Source organism: Neopsephotus bourkii, unplaced genomic scaffold, assembly GCF_033783945.1.
Source record: "Neopsephotus bourkii isolate Nb327-2 ecotype Australia unplaced genomic scaffold, CSIRO-AGI_Nbou_v1 NB_1132, whole genome shotgun sequence".
NCBI lineage: Eukaryota > Metazoa > Chordata > Aves > Psittaciformes > Psittacidae > Neopsephotus > Neopsephotus bourkii.
Window position 1 is genome coordinate 4,626,365 of NW_026901618.1, and position 17,849 is coordinate 4,644,213.

The 17,849-nt window shown below is 36.5% G+C and overlaps 1 protein-coding gene across 1 annotated transcript; it reads right to left on the reverse strand.

Moving 5' to 3' along the window:
- Positions 1 to 16: 16 nt before the first annotated feature.
- Positions 17 to 12,919, reverse strand: RAB5A (RAB5A, member RAS oncogene family). Its single transcript, XM_061362728.1, has 5 exons — positions 12,672 to 12,919; positions 7,255 to 7,406; positions 6,468 to 6,590; positions 4,532 to 4,625; positions 17 to 1,685 (listed from the first exon to the last, which is right to left on the reverse strand). Exons 1-5 carry the CDS (start codon positions 12,832 to 12,834, stop codon positions 1,570 to 1,572), a joined length of 648 nt encoding a protein of 215 aa, XP_061218712.1. The 5' UTR covers positions 12,835 to 12,919; the 3' UTR covers positions 17 to 1,569.
- Between the last annotated feature and the right edge of the window lie 4,930 nt (positions 12,920 to 17,849).

Sequence of the window (17,849 nt, forward strand, 5' to 3'; positions counted from 1 at the left end):
GGAGTGCCACAGTATATATAGTACAAGCTTTTATTTATCTGTGTCATGAATTTACTTGCAATCACCTTAAATGCTGACCCACATAGTAAATCAGACACCTCGTCTGGAACTGTGCAAATGCAATAAAACCTTCTCAAATTCTCAGTAAGAAACACTAATTAAAAATCTCCTTTTTTTTTTAAACCACTTTATTCAAACCTGAGCACCTCAATATAAAACTAAACACTGGTGAACTGCCATTTTCCTTGCTAAACCCAGATTACTGCAAATTTAAAATCTGCACAAGTAAGCTTCTGCTATCAGTTCAACATTTAAATAGACTAATTCATCTCTTCTGACACACTTGGTAGATTTCATATAATGAAAATAACTAAAAGAATTAGTGCAATATACTGGACAGATCAAAATAAAATGTACTTTGGAAAACAAAGTTGCAAAGTTCATTACTGACAGACAGCAGTACTTATGTTACAGATACAGGAGCATCATTTATTACTGTTCTAGCCATAAAGGAAGAACTTAGAACCCCCTTTGATTAGAGAGGAAAAAAGTTAGCTTTAAGTAACTGTACATTCTGTATACCTTTAAGCAACTCTTAAATATTACAGAAAGTATTAAACAAATGTAGACTACAATGCAGAGTACCTATTTACAGTACATTAATATCCAAATTTAAAATCAAGTTGGACGTACATAATTGTTAGTGCACTATTTTTTTCCTTAGGGGAAAAACAATATGTAATGGCCAAAACTAAGAAATCAAGGTTTGACCACGGGATCAAAACCAAGAAAAAAGTCACAGACACCAAGTTTGTTGTGGTTTTACTTGAAGAGCTCTTAACAGTTTGTAGAGGAAAAAAAAAATATAAAAAAAATAAATTCCTAAGTCAAAGTTGAATTGACTGGTCTGTACCCTCTGAATAGATTAGAAATGAAGTTAAACTTGATTTATCGCTAACTCCTTTAGATAACTAACTGGACTGATATAATTTACATACAGTGTACCAACTAAAACTCCACTTTCCTGCAAGCATAGGGTTCTTAAAATTGTTAATGCAAGTATTATTTGTAATTAAATTATTAAACTATGGAATGTATAACTGAACAGTGCATTCCTGCAGAAACAACTGTTTGCATGAATACTGTGAATAAGTTTAAGTAATTTTTAAACCCTGTTTCTAAAAAGGTTTTAAAGCACAAATCAGAATTATGAAAAGTCCCAATTCTATTTGTTATAACAGTAATCAGTATTGAGGCTAAAGGAACTGGCCAATCAGGTCCACGGAGAGTAGTTCTTCTACACCCCTAAGATTTTTAAAACCTTTCAACTGAAGGAAGTTTATTCCACTTCCTTCTCTCCTCTACTGCTGAAACGTTACAGCCAGTGGTGGATACATGCATGTTAAAAATTTAGGTCAAAAGAAAACCCTGTATCATGAACTTGACTATTATCATAAGTCTCTTCGCTGTTTGGAAGCTGTACTGGGCCAGGTTAAGCACTCCAATTCCATGGTTATTAACAGTTAGGAAGCAGAAGAATATTCAGAACAGTTTAAAGCAATTGATGTTTTAGTTGCTACAACATTGACTCTTGGGTTGTTGCGTGGGTTCAGTAAGGTCTACTCCTCTTCCTCTGGCAGAATTGGCTCCTGCATTCTGTGGTTCACTCTTGGGCAGTTTTTTTGCTATGAAATCAACAAAACAAGGAGAGTTAAAACTGGATTAAGTCACCTGAGTACACAGTCAACACTTTATAAGCGTATCAATATAATCACTATGAAATCTCGTTTGATTCACTGTATTGGTAAGGATAGATGACACCTTAATGATTAATTACCTTATATATGATTTTCAAGTGAAATGCATTAGTAACTTGAGCAGTAAAGTGTATCTGTTCAGGTATGCTATGCCAGTGAATGATGGGTCTTGTGGGAATCCACCTACACAATCTTTAAGATCAGGACACCAGTGCTAAAAGATACAAGACTGAAAATGCACAAAATGCAGACAAACAGAAATGGGTCAAGCTACTGCCCAACTCTCTAGCCAGAATAAATCTTCACATTTAAAATGGCCCTCAGCACTAGATGAAGCCTCTGCCTTTTTCAAGCTGTCTTTCTTTTTTTCAGCTTATGAATCAATTGACTGATAATTTCTTTGTTGCCCTTGTAGCTCCAGGGTACCCCCCTCAGTCCTGACATGAAATATAGGGTGACAAACGTTACCCTTCTGAGCAGCAGCTCTTCCTAGCTTTCTCTCCACCAGGAAATTTCTAAGTTCCACATAAAGGACTTCCATGGGGCTGTCTCATCCATGCTACTAAGACCCAACAACCACCCCTGATCTACAGCCTGGCTGCATGCTTCAACTCCAAATTTCTTTGGCCAGCTTGTTAAAGAACGCCTTTTCCTAAAAGGAATAAAACTCAAGTGTAACAGCCAGATAACCAGCACAGTACACATTTACAGCTGTTCTACAATTTTGTGATAGAACCCAAGAGTTCAAGTGATACTAAGCTGCTGACAGAAAAGGACAAAGCACCAGTAGAAAAATGCCATCATAGCACTGTCTTTTTTGATTCTAGAACTGTAAATTAAGATGAATTAAGTTATGAATGAGTTCTAAAGAGGTCTATTTACAAGCAGCTGTAGCTTGTATCCCTCCATTCTGTCCATGTTCTTTTTCATTTTGCTCCCATTTTTGAAGATCATATTTACACACGGTCCTGAGAACTGCATCCATGTTGTTCAAAAGGCAATTCCAAGTTTCATGCAGTACTTATATCCTCAGTAAGATTTTCTTTTGGGGTCTACTACTGCACAGATCTTGTTCTGATGCACTAACAATCTGAATTTCACCCACTGATGTGAAAGAATACTCACATGGACAATTAACCTTGCAGACAAAAGGCCCAGTTACTAATTAGGTATTGCTTTCCCAAATTTACTTTGCATACTTCATTAAAATATGGGGAGGTAAGAATTACTGCTGATACAACAAATAAAAAAAATACCAGATTGTAGGGATTAATTTTACTGTGTTTTTTTTTTTTTTTAAAACAAACCAAGATGCAAAGTGCACCCTTAAAGAACTTAATTTTAAAATTCCACTAGAACAACGTAATTGAGCAGGCCTATCTTGAGCCCTTGTGAGAAAAATACTTTCCACTCACACAGTTATGTGTTCTCCCCCCCAGTATTCATAGTTAATATGAAGCAAGTACTTGTTATAAAGTGTTGCTATAGCAGTAATTTAATTTGTATCTGCTGGAAGTTTGAAACACACCACAAATTATCTTCTGCTTTACTGCCCTGGAAAGTAGAAGATAGGTGCTCTTTAAAAACATTTAATTTTGAGATCAATGCTGTTTTTCAGAAAAAGAAGTAGAATAGAAAGGTCACAGCAGTGCAAAATACGGATTTAATAAGGTTATTTAACACTACATATTGCTATTCCCCAGTAGCAGAGCCACTACTGTGATTAAGAATATTATTAAATAGGTTGGTGAGAAGCCTAAAAATGTATGATTTCTTTTTCCTCTACTTACAAAATTTTATTAGCAGTAAATTCCAATTTCATGTCTTTCAATGGAATACACATAATTTCTTGATAATTTATACTTCGTATGACATGCTAGCATATTTACAGAAAGCCCTAAGATTATGTTAGGGCTAAAAGTATAGTAGTAAATTTAATTTTCATATGGAGTGTCCTTTACTTGGACATTGAATTTAAGCACACATTATCATCTTTGGTGCAACTTCTGGATTTCAGCTAGCTGCATTTGGAATTCAAACAAAATTTTAACACAAAAGTGTATTTTGCAAATATTTTGTTTAGACCAAAATTTTAACACAAAAGTGTATTTTGCAAATATTTTGTTTAGACCAAAATGAGTACCTTTTTTTTTTTTATAAAGCAAGTCCATTATCATTCTCTCATTTTGAAATGTTTCCAGCTTCAATTACCACTGTCTCATAAAAGATACATTATCCTAGGTTCTGTACCTATCCCAGGCCATGTGGAATCTGCTGCAAACAGTGTATCATCAAAAGGCGCACATTTATACACTTTCACTTACATTCTTACATTAATTTGATTAACAAATGCCCAGTACATCTAACAATTACGAAAACCGTAAATAGCTTTACACAGCTTACCTATACCATGGGAAAGGTAGCTTTTGTACACAACAACTAAAGCTTGACTTCGCTTTGAACTTGAAGCAGTACAAGTTTTCATAATGAAATCAAAATAGGTATATAGAACTTGCTGACAGAATTCAGAAGCAACCTATCTTAGCCAATCCAAGTGGTTTTGTGCTTCGCAAAAAGAGCTGTGCAACTGTAGTTCAACTAAGTTGAAGATGTTCACACTTCTAAACATCAAAAAGGATATGAAAGGGCCTATGGAAACTTCATTGCCAGAAGTAATTCGGGTGAAAAACAAAGACCTTGGGTTAGGAATATTGTGATGGTATAAAAAGCATGAAAACAATTCCCTTTAATTCACAGATTGTTCATAAACTCACCAATTGCCATGAATATTTCATTTACGTTCATAGATGTTTTGGCAGATGTCTCCATGAACAATAAGCTGTTGTCATCTGCATAAGCCTGTGCTTCCTGAAAAGTGCGAATAAGAATGCCTTACTTCATTAAGAAGAAAATAATCACACAGTCATTACACATTGTACTTTTATTGCTACTAAGGAACAATTTCTATACCATTTTGAAAGAAAGTTTGTTGAAACACTTGTGTGGCAATGCATTATTCATCAGTTACGAAAGTTACAATTCCATCAAGCAGCTCAACATTTAGAAATCCAATCTCAAAAATCCTTACTCATCTTAAAAATATCAAGATGGAAAAATCTCAGGCAAAATTAAATAATAAAAACATATTTATTAAAAAGACAATCCTGATGCAGAATACTAGCTGTTATAGCAAGAGCAAATAAACTCTGGAAAGTGCCATCAAATGCCAGAAAGTTTACCATCATGCAGGAAACAAGGAAGTTTGTGAACTATCCTGAATCTTTTAACCACTGAAGCAGATGGATCAGAACTGTTTCATTATCCTGACAGAAATGCACAATTAGAAAACAAATGAGTGGTATTAAATATCTTGTAAGCACTTTTCGGTCTGAATTTGATCTGAAACACAGTTTATAGTTTCCTATTTTTGTCACTTCCTGTTAGCCAATTCAGCTGAGAATCTCCAGCTTCTTGTGGTTACATAACTGCCTTTGCATTCAATAGGAGCTCTGCAAAAAGCTAAACTGCAGAATGCCTATGATGAAAAAAAACCCTACAGCATTATATATGCATTCATTTAAGTGACATCTGCTAAGATCTATGTAACTGTACCTGAAATAACACACTAACAAATACCTAGAAATCTAAAATGTGCTTTTCAAAGAGAAATGATTGTCAAGCCCGAGGAGCCCATAAATCTACATTAACAAAATCTACATTAACAAAAAACTGAATAGTTAAAAATATTATTCTTGTAATTGTACAAAAAATAGTAAAGGTAGTTCTACTTTGGTAATTAATTGTGAGAATGTCTTTGACTGCATGTATGTATGATATTTGTTAAATACCACAAATTTTTGCAAAACAAAGGTCTTCTATCACACAGCCTTGTGTTAAAAAATAATAAAATTAAAAAACCGAGTCGTTGAATTCTGGCAGAAAGATACTTAAAATCACTGCTAACTTTCACAGTTCGGCTCATATTGTTACAAAAAAATTCATTACTATACATAGCAGTATCTCATACAGTGACACCAAAACCAGATTAAAACTGTAAGAGAATAAACTAAGTAATAAATTTGATCTTACTTCAAATTCAATGAATCATGAATGGGCTGGAAGCACCAGCAGCAAGCTTTACATGCTTGGCAAGTTATGTTCTGATGATTTGCTTAAACTTCCCAGAAGATAAAATGTAAAAGCACAGATATATCCACTAAACTAAAAAAAAAAAATATGCTATGAAAAGCACAGATCTTGAACACTGTTTCAACTGTATAGCCTAATAAAGTTCAGCAAATTAAATCAGCTTTGTATCGTATAATAATCAAAATTCCCCTGCTGACAAGTCAGCAAGAATGGTTTGCACTGAGAGTTCATTGCTGTTTCATCCATTGAAACTCTAGTTACTGGTAATTTCAGGCAGAAGACAGGAAGAGGTCACAAAGAACAGAATTTCAATCAGCATTAAAGCTATGCAAATAGATTAGTTATTCTTCAAATTTAATTGTTCAAAAAGTCTATTGCTTCATATTACTTGTATAGATTTTTCAGTAGCATGTAAAATTTAATTAGTCTCAGTTGACATTTATATTTAACAGCATGACCTCTATAATAGCTAGCTAGGCTATGCATGTAAGTTCCTCCTAGGTTTGTTTATTTTCTATTCCAACAAAATGCTATTTATATAAACAGAAGTTATGTACATACCTGGAAATCCACAGCTCTTTTGTTAGCTAGATCAGCTTTGTTTCCTGCTAAAGCTATTACAATATTAGGACTTGCTTGTCGCTGAAGTTCTTTGACCCAATTTTTCGCTCTGGCAAAGGACTCCTGTTAATGATTGCAAAACGATGCAACTGAGTTTTACCACGCTTTTGTACTCACTTATTATCTCTACCTGTTATCTATACTTCAAACCAAGTCAATGCAAGGCTGCTACCTTTGTCCAAAGGGACACTGCAACTTGTCAACTGAGCTTCTTAAACGAAATATTCCTACCTTAGTCCTCAAGTGTGCTTAGCTGGGATAATGCTGAAAAAGTAAGTAGATAGGAAGATCTTTATGTAGACAGAGTAACGAAAGAGAAGTGATTAAGAGAGAAAATGGGAATTTTAAGTTCTCTACAAGAATCAAGGTTATGAAAGGGTCTCAAAATACTTTCTTGCTACTGAGTACTGCTCATTACAGAACAGGGTTTCTGGGGTTTTTGAAGGTTTCGGTTTTGAAGTCTCATTTTACCAAATAAAGTGAAACTATCTGACCTACACAATTTAGCATCACATAGTCCAATATGAAATGAACAACTTGATCTAGTGAGAGGTATCCCTGCCCACGGCTGTTGGACTGGACAAGATGTCTTTAAAGGTCCCTTCCAATCGAACCAATTCTATTAAATGACAAACTGATTTGCAGAAGTCACCAAGAAAAATTAAGGAAAGATCACTGGACTGCTAGCTCCCAAATCCTCTTTGTGCCTCCCTACCATAGTACTTACCTCGTTTGTTATGTCGTATACCACTATAGCTGCTTGCGCTCCTCTGTAGTACATGGGTGCTAAACTGTGGTACCGCTCTTGTCCAGCTGTATCCCAAATTTCAAATTTTACTGTTGTATCGTCGAGACATACAGTCTGGGTTAGAAAAGCAGCTACAAAAAAAGACAGAGGTGCTGAAACCAGAAGTCTACTTAAACCTCTATAGTCATACAAAATTATGTTCAGACATGCAAATGATTTCCTTAATTCAAGCCTATTATCAAAACACAGCAGGTTTCAAGCGAGCATTAGCTGAGACTGTAGATGATCAACACAGAACAGTTATTTAAACAACCAGTCTTTCCACAAATTAAAGACATAAGAAAGCTGTAATAGGGAACAATTGGTTTTTGGGTTTTTTTAGATTAGTGAATCAGAGTAACCACAAGTCTTCCTTTAAGTATTCTATGCACATTTCATCCTGCTTCAACAGACTATGCAAAGTACCAGTAACAGCATCCTACTGTGCTATAATCTACCTGTTCAGATATTTACAGTTCAAGTAATGTGAATGTGTAGAATAGTACGTCAAAGCCTTGATATTTAGCTCCTGACAACTCCAGTTCAGCTAATGAGTATGGAAGGGAAAAAAATCACTTTTTCTCAAACGTTCTTGTTCTTAAAGCAGCCATATTTTTGACTTTGAAAATGATCTCAGGAATTTAAGCATAATTCTGGCAGCCTACAGTTTGAGGGAAATATGCACCCATCGCCACTACAACTGAATGCATTACCACAAGTAATGGTCTTCTAATTACAGAAATTGACAACTTATTCCAAGTCTTCAAACAGTTACTCCTAGTAAAGATCTTCCATTCAGATTAAGGTATATATGAGAAATATGAAGGTGAGAACCCACACAATACAGAAACCCGTATTACAAAACTAAGGCAGAATCTAAGAAAAAAACCTGAAAGAATCTCCTTCTACTGGGTTCTCTTAACCCTTTAACTCAGCAATCTGTTCTACTTTAGCTTTTGAAGTTTAAAAATAAGCACACAAGCATTACAGTTATCTGACAAGCTGTCTTCATGACCTGCTTTACAGTAATGTTGTTTGCCCAGTTATAGTACATACACAGCAAAAAATGAAACAATTCCAAGAATTTAGATGAAAGTTTGAGCAACCTAGCATAAATGCTTGGAGTTATTTTTCCAATCATTACAGACATTTAGTGAAATCACAGAATAGTTAGGGTTGGAAAGGACCTTAAGATCATCAAGTTCCAACCCCTCTGCCATGGGCAGGGACACCTCACACTAAACCGTATCACCCAAGGCTTCGTCCAACCTGGCCTTGAGCACTGCCAGGGATGGAGCATTCACAAACTCCCTGTGCAACTCATTCCAGTACCTCACCACCCTCACAGTTAAGAATCTCCTCCCTATACCTAATCTAAACTTCCCCTGTTTAAGTTTTAACCCATTACCCCCTGTCCTATCACTACAGTCCCTAATGAAGAGTCCCTCCCCAGCATCCCTACAGGCCCCCTTCAAATACTGGAAGGCTGCTATGAGGTCTCCACACAGCCTTCTCTTCTCTAGGCTGAACAGCCCCAACTTTCTTGGCCTGTCTTCATGCGGGAGGTGCTCCAGTCCCCAGTCATCTTCACATCTCTCTTCTGGACTTGTTTCAACAGTTCCATGTTCTTTTTATGTTGAGGACACCAGAACTGCACACACACAGAGAACAATACTCCAAGTGAGGTCTCACGAGAGCAGAGTAGAGGGGCAGGATCACCTCCTTCGACCTGCTGGTCACACTCCTTTTGATGCAGCCCAGGATACGGTTGGCTTTCTGGGCTGCAAGCACACACTGAAGCTGGCTCATGTTCATTATCTCATTGACCAGCACCCCCAAGTCCTTCTCCACAGGGCTGCTGTGAATCTCTTCTCTGCCCAACCTGTAACTGTGCCTGGGATTGCTCGACCCAGGTGTAGGACCTTGCAATTGGCATGACTAAACTTCATGAGGTTGGCATCAGCCCAGCCACAAGTGTGTCAAGGTCCCCTCTGGATGGCATTCCTTCCCTCCAGTGTATCAACTGAACCACACAGCTTGGTGTTATTGGCAAACTTGCTGAGGGTGCACTCAATCCCACTGTCCATGTCAACGACAAAGATGTTAAACAAGACCGGTCCCAACACCAATCCCTGAGGGACACCACTTGTTACTGGTCTCCAGCTGGACATTGAGCCATTGACCACAACTCTTTGTGTGCGGCCATCCAGCCAGTTCTTTATCCACCGAGTGGTCCATCCATCAAATGGATGTCTCTCCATTTTAGAGACAAGCATGTCGTGTGGGACAGTCTCGAACGCTTTACACAAGTCCAGGTAGATGACATCAACTGCTCTACCCCTGTCCATCAATTCTGTAGCCACATCATAGAAGGTCACCAAATTGGTCAGGCTTAGTGAAGCCATGCTGGCTGTCACCAAGCACCTTGTTGTTTTTCATGTACCTTAGCATGCCTTCCAGGAGAATCTGCTCCAAGATTTTGCCAGGCACAGAGATGAGACTGACTGGTCTGTAATTCCCTGGGTCATCCATTTTCCCCTTCTTGAAAATGGGGGTTATATTTCCCTTTTTCCAGTCGTTGGCAACTTCACCTGACTGCCATGCTTTCTCAAATATGATGGCCAGGGGCTTAGCAACTTCATTTGCCAGCTCCTTCAGGACCCATGGATGGATTTCACCAGGACCCATGGACTTGTGCATATTCAGATTTTTAAGATGGTCTTGAACCAGTTCCTCTCCTACAGTGGGCCCAAGGTCTTAATTCTCACAGTCCCTGTGTCTGTCTTCCAAGACTTTGGTGGTGTGGTGATTTGCCCTTGCTCCTTCCACAAATTCCAGACTTTGGCCTGATGAGATGCCAAGGCCCCTACTTGGCTGAGCTAGGGACTGTCATCACTAAGCATACTGACAAATTGTGGCTGATTTAAATCAAACGTCTAAAGAGGCACTAACCCATAACCCTTGCATACCTGGGATGTTACCCTGTTCCACATACTCCAAGGCATCATAGCTTATGAATCATTTCAAAACTACTGCAACTTTCAACTCAACTTGTTACAGTAAACCAAAAGCAAGTCAATCTTGCTTTATAAAGGACACTGCACCTCGCATACAGAAGCTGGCTAGTTGTAAGTGATCAGGTGTTCCTGCTTCAGGGGTATAAACATCCACCACAGATGAATAGGCAGGTCGGAGGAGGTAAAGGCTTTGATGTTCCAACGTTAAATCATCATAAATCTCTCTAAATGCCCAATATCCAAGCACTGGTAAAACAGGCTGCTCTTGGTAACTCCCTAAGCAGCCCAGATCCAAAATGAAGACAAAAAACAACCATAAAACTAAGGGCTTCCCCTTGAAAAACAGCTCAATATTCTGTTTCAAGGCACAGAGAAGATGTTTAACAAGTAGAATCTGTCTTACAGACATTCTTTCCAACAGAAGAATGTACAGTGCTCCATAAATGATGCTATGTACACAAGAAAAAAAATAAAAACAAGGGTTTTATTCTATGACATCCTTATGTTTTTGCTGAAAGGAACATTTGAACCACCATAAAATGCCAGTTAATTTCTGCAAACAAAGTAACTTTCTTCTGTCTTGCAAGGCCATAGTAAATTGACAATTAATCAGCTGTGTTAATTATCTGAAAGCCTATCATCCTTACTAGCCATACTTTTGCCTTAAGCAACTAAGCACTGCTACGCTAGTCTGAAGTGGCAAAACCACACCACCACCATCCAGCATGTCTGCCTCTAACTGCACTCTCAGATGTTTTTATTCAGATGCACAATGCACATAAGCCTGTCTTTGTTAAAGGCCCTGTACAGAAAGAAAATTGTGCCGTAGGCAACTACAAGTTACAAAGTTCAACAGCTTTCTTTATACAAACTTTTTCTGAATCCCAACATTGCTCCATTTAATATCTCTCAGCTGCATTATACAGCATTTCCTTGTTTTTTTTATATAGAAGAGGCACAAGTTAATAAAGAGATCGCACTAAACTCTATATATCTCAGGTTGAACTTAAGCTCTTGTTTAATCTTTGCATAATTTTAAAGTGTGTAACAGTGTTTGAATTATCCCTAGTTTTACCGGACACTGAAACAAGAATAAACAAAAAATAAATAAACAAATAAAACAAATAAACAAAACAAACAAATAAACAATTTGTTAAATTTCACTTAGTTTTAACAGATATTTTTCAACTAAACACCATGTTGATATTGGGAAGCTAATTCACCGTAGATCTTTGAGAATGATCTCCATATTACCACATAGCTGTATGAAATAACGAAACCTTTCACTCTAACACGTATCTAAAGCCATTGTAAAATGCACAAAGCCAGAAGTGTGCACCAGTAAGACTGCTAAAGGAGAAAAAAAAGTGGTTCCCCATTTAAGCTGACAGATACACAAAATAAATACACATAACAGCTAGAAATAGGTTAAAAAAAAAAAGATGCAGTGAAGTTCATCTTGTATTTATTCTTGCAAGCTTTGTATAATTTTTTTACATTTCCATGGCTGCCCATGAGTAATGAAACACACAGGCCACTGAAAGGGCTTCACATATTATGAAACAGACTGATTCATGCAAGCAGCAACAGGCACTACTAAAGAATATTTATCAATAAAGTCTGTATGCCATTAGGTAGTTTTAGGATAAGTAAATTTATCCAAGGAGGAATACAGCTCAAAGCACAAACAACCTGAACATCAAATATAGCAGAAGAAATCTGCTGGGGGTGAGGGAATAAAAATCTGTCCACAGTTAAACAGATATTTTTTTATTATTATTTTTTTTATTCTAGTAACCAGAACCTGTCTTTTTTCAAGTCAAGAAGTTTAAAACCAGCACATTAAATCTGTGATTACTAACAAAGTTAGGTGTATCCAGAAATGTATCACGTTCTCCCAAATCAAAAGCAAAGCCAGGATGCGCAGTTAACCTTTTTGGAAGATGCAGCAGAGCAGTGATTTGGGTTTTCTGTATCTTTTTTTTTTTTTTTTTTTTTTTTTTGTGTGTGTGGGTTTTTGTGGGTTTTGGTTTTGTTTTTTTCCCATAGAAACTAAGTTCTTAACTGTTATTAAGCAGTTATTTCCTGCATTAAGCAGACAGCACAATTAAAATAGCCACACATCCATCCACAACTAAAAGGTACCATCAAGTCCAATGTTTAAAACTATGCATACAACTTTTAGCTTAGAAAGTTATAGCTCTCAATGAAAGACAAATGGCTCAGGTTTGGTCCTTGCTGTCAACTACCCATTCTAGAAGTGCCATTACATTCAAGGTTATCCAAGGCAATGATGAAATAAACTCAACATGAAACAAATTAAAAGGACAAATTTCTCACCTCCAATCGTACTTTCTTGAAACTCATGAAACTGTCCTTTTACAAAACGAAGCACCAAACTTGATTTGCCAACTGCAGACTCTCCTAAAAGTACCAGCTTGAACTGGCAAATTTTATTTCCAGCATTTGGCCCATTGGGTCTTGTTGCTCCTCGATTAGCCATGCCCAAATTAGAAAGTCCTTTGTTTCAAGGTCTTGAAGGCAAGTTCCAGGATTCAGATCTCAGTGATGCTTCTGCCAGTAACAACCTGTTTGTGAAAACACAGCAGGTGATATCAGATTTATAAATCAAGTAAGAAAAATCCAATTTGCTAATGCAACATGTTACATAAAAATTGTACTAGTATCTACCAAAGTCAGTAATCCAGAGTACAGCTACTCACTGCTGTTGACAGCTATAGGCTACCTCTATGACAAATGAACCAGCTACCTTCTTCAATAATTTGTCTTCCCATTAAAGCTTCAAGTGAGGGCATTAAAATCCAATTATGTTTCTTTTTGGAAGTCTTCAGTCTCTTATTTCTTAGCATATCAAGACTGAAGTATAAAACAACATAGATTCAGGCTTTCACATTACTGGTAAAATATCAGATTCTAAGAAATAATATTTTTCTATAATTTTGCTAATATTCTGAAGTCAGAACCACTAAGGGATGCTAGAAAATGTAGCAAATTGGGAAAACCTAATTACCACATCAAGTTGTTTGCAAGTATACTTTCTCAAATCTCATTCTATCAAATGCGATTTCCTTGAACTACAGAAAATTTCCTTAAATTACAGAAGATCTTGACATACAAATTGTTAGCACCTTCTCTAGTTAACAATTGTACTTTGAGAAGCAAAAATACAAAGCATTCCTTATGTACAAAAATGGACTGTCTTGACCAATAAGCACTCTAGATCACTTTGTGCAAGCCACCAGAACTATATGATGTTAACTGCTGTTTCCAACACTAACACATGTCCTAGCAGATCAGTATTCACAACAGAGATCTTTTTAAGAACAAGTATGAACAGTGTATTTCTTAGTCTGCCTACCCTTTTTTCACACTCCTTAAAAAAAAAGTCACAACATGTATTCATATGACTAGGGAAGCCTTTAGTCCCTGTTGGTATCACTTCTGAACTTTTATTTATTTCTATTTATTTATGCTTTTACACACTTAACATTACAAAAATCAATCTTTTTGCAGGTAGGTATTGCTGTATGAAAAACTGGCATAATAATTTTCTATGTTATCTTCCCTCACAGTTCCCAAACCAAAATTCCAAGTGAGCCTACAGGAAATACACCTAAGTGATGGTCTCTCAGCTCACAGTAAGAGAAATATCTGGTTCTCTGTTTCTGCTAAAAAAAAAAAAAAAAAAATCACAAAACCAAAACTCACCCTCCAAATCAAACAAACAAAAAAACCCCACCAACCCAAAACACCCACACACAAAAAACCCTATCCCAAGAGCCAACCACAAATGAAAAACTAAACTCAGTCTATAATTTTGTCCTACTCCAGTTGCTTATTTACTTGAATTGTGCACACTTTGTGGGGATACAGGTTTTCTAGCATCTAGGATGCAAGCAAGTTAGTTTAAAGCACATTCTCTTAATGCAGAAAATGGCTTTAAACATGTTGCAAAAAGGTAAACAAACTTGCTACTTCCAAATGACTTCTTGTTCTTTCTTCTTTATGATAAAGCAACCACATTTTAAACCAAGCAATGGTCTTTAGCCATCTTCCCGTTTTAAACCACTCAGCACATGCATCAGGCACTTGAGCATTCCAGTTTCCTATGCACCCAGCTCAGATACTAAGCCTTCATTCTCCTTCTTAACTCTCCCTTTTATAAAGTCAGCGCAAGTCCGAAGCATCGTTTCTGAAAAGTGCTTCTACCACTCTAGCAGAACCCCATGTTCTAAGATACTTCCTTACAAACCAATTCCCATGCAATAAATAAGAAATCTTACTCTTACTTATTCTCTAACGTAATAGCTGAAAAACTGCTATTTTATTTCTCATTGTAAAGAGAGCTTGAATATAGATCTTGGATAAAACTATTTTCAGCATCTTAAAGACATGCCTATTTGCTCAGATTGCTTCTTTTCCAACATCTCTCAAAATAATTTAGCATCTTCCAGGTAGGATATTTCAATCTTGTATCCTGTGTGTCCCCAGTTTGTGTTCTGTTTGACTATTAGGATATCCTTAAATCACCAGATTTTAGATTTTACTTGCACCACACGATCTAATAAATATCAAATTTTAGGTGTGTGTTTTTACAAGCATGCAAAAATGTACCACACTGAAAGAGCACTTCTGTGAAGAAAAAAAAAAGCCCCTTCCTATCCCACTGCCATTATTTTTAAGTACCATAACTGCATACTAAAATTCTTGCTCGCTAAATTTTAGTTGAGTATTTTAGAATACAGGAATGGATTTAGTTATTTTTAAAATACCAGACCTTTCATCCTTACAGCATAAAACAATTAATGCCCAGCTGTCGTGTTGGTTCTCAGGCAAGACTCATCCCCCTGCTCTCCATGTGCTGCTAAAATACGCTTCAGAAGTTGTAGAGCAATTTGGATAAAAACAGACCAGTGACAACAGCTGATCTCTCCCTGATTTTACCACAAGAGAGAAAGCAGCAAGGCATGGCCAAAATATAGGTAGCTACAAACACTGTTAGCCACTTGTTTATTTTTTCCCTTTGGAGAAGTAATGAAGACAAATTGTTTCTGTTTCAAAATTAAACACGTTTGCTGTAGCATTCTAGTGTGTCTGGATAACCCAGAAATTAAAAACCCTTTAATCTTAATTCATCCCATGTTTTTCTAGACTCTGCAACATTAATAGACATAAGGATATATCCAGTAAACATGAGAGTTAGTACTCTTTGGAGCAAGTGATTACTAGATGACATACAGCGAGGAAGAAATCAACCCACTACAGTGGTTACTTTATAGGACTATTTTTTTTTATTTGCTACTTCCCGTACTGAGAGCAAAAGAAGGTATGATAGAAGAACAGCCAAGACTGATTTAACTTGCATATCTATTTGTATCAACTAGCCATTTACAGCTTTTAGTTATTTAGATTTATATTGCTTACACAACAGTAATTACTACCCTTGCAAAACGAATTCAGAACCCAAAGCTGAAAGAAGCTGTAAAGAAAAATACCTATCTCAATTTTTACAGATCCCCAAGCTACAGAAGCTGTAGTTACCAGAACTTAAGTTTACATCCTTGTAACACCATTTCCCCCTCCTCAGAAATCATTTCAGATGCCATGTACAAAAATAACCAGCTGCCAAGCTGATAGAGATCACACTACCTGAGAGGAAGGCTAGCAAGTCCCAGAAACATACTGCAACATCATTCATTCAATAACCACATCAATGTTATCTAATAACTTAGTAATAAAGCCTACTACAGTTGTAGCACACAGTTTTTAACAGCTCAGACTTACAAAAAAAAAAAAAAAAAGCAAGACTGAAAACCTGTAAAGCATATCCAGATGACTGATATATTTGAAAAGTCACTAACACTTTGTATCAGTGTATATGGAAATCATATTTTGAAGTTTCAGATGATATTGAAACTTCATTAAGTTCACAAAATGGCAGGATACAAACGCAGAAAAATAAGGAAAATATTAATCTGAAGAGAAGCACTACTACAGTTCGACACAGCCATTACGGAATGGTTTTGGCCTGTTCTTTTCACATTTCTGTGCTGAACATAGTGCCTCACAAGGATTTAAAAGTAGATTTCAACACTACAAACCCCACATACACTCCAAGCCTCAGGTCACATTCATTCTCCCACTCCTTAAACCACCTGTAATACACTTAACTTTGAGAACCATAAAAAAAAGCATCACAGAAGAAAGGAACACCACACACACTGCAAACTCAAGTATTTTCTGACAAATCTCTTTCAAGACAATTACGAACATTTACTTAAAGGTCTTAGGGGCCATACATATTTTTTATCCTTACCTTTGGTGAAAATCTTCAGGAAAAGACCCACTATCACCCCCATTTTTGTATACTAAGCAAACTTTTGTAATCAATGTGTTTGGAACATGTGAAGAAATAAAACCTAGATAAGGCATTTGCATTCATCTGCACAAAAGCAAGTACACAGCCATGACTTGAATCAAGCTCTTAAGGAAGATATTTAAGGGAATTACTTGTATCAAATACTGCTGAGGAAAATAATATGAAAGTGTCTTAGATGGATGGCTACATATGTATACAAATGAGGGAGATTTTCTTATTTTTATGGAGTGCAATGGAAGAACTCCATCATACGTTAAAAGACAAGGCCCACTTTGCAGTCTTGGCCACTACAAATATATAGGTCCTAAGAAGCAGGAACTTTCATTCTTGTGAGTATCCCCAAAAGGCACATTAACTCCATGCTGAAATGCCAGAACAACAAAGTTTGGAGCACTCTAGTAGGAAAGTTAATCCTACCAAGTAATTTACCAATGCTAGGTATTCTCAGTCTGGAAGATAAATTTATATGATCCTAGACAGTCTCTGTTAATAAGTTTAATTTATGAAAGAGAAGAGTCATATGTATTTTAATAATCACTACACATTTTATTATGTTTGAGTCAGTGCACAAAATTAGCCAATACCTACAAACTCCCAATTTAATAGCATAGTTCAGTCACATAAGTATTCAGATCAGTGCCTATTTGAAACTACAAAATAGCTAACACAGAAGTATCAAAATAACACTAGTGACAAAAGTCAACCTAGTCAACCTGTCAGAGTAAGACAGTTCACACTGTTTCTGCAATGAATGTGATTAAGTGCATTATCAAATACCAACACCACAACAAAATATCATGATAAATTTAAAACTGGCACATTCCACCACTTTTGTATTTTAGAGCAAATGACAGTGGTTCTTACCACAAACACAGTTACTAGTGTGGTGATTTCTAATAAACTTTTTCACAGTTCATGAACAGAGACAGATCATACAACACTGAAGTTGCAACCATCATTTACTTCAAATTTGTTTATACGGGGGTATCTTGAATGTTTTTAAAATGCAGCACCAAAACCCCCTTAATTTTTAGGCATTCCTACTAACCAGCATTTTTGTCATTCTATTCCAGATTGGGCAGAATCAGTGTGGCCTCTTACTGAAGTGAACTGTCAAA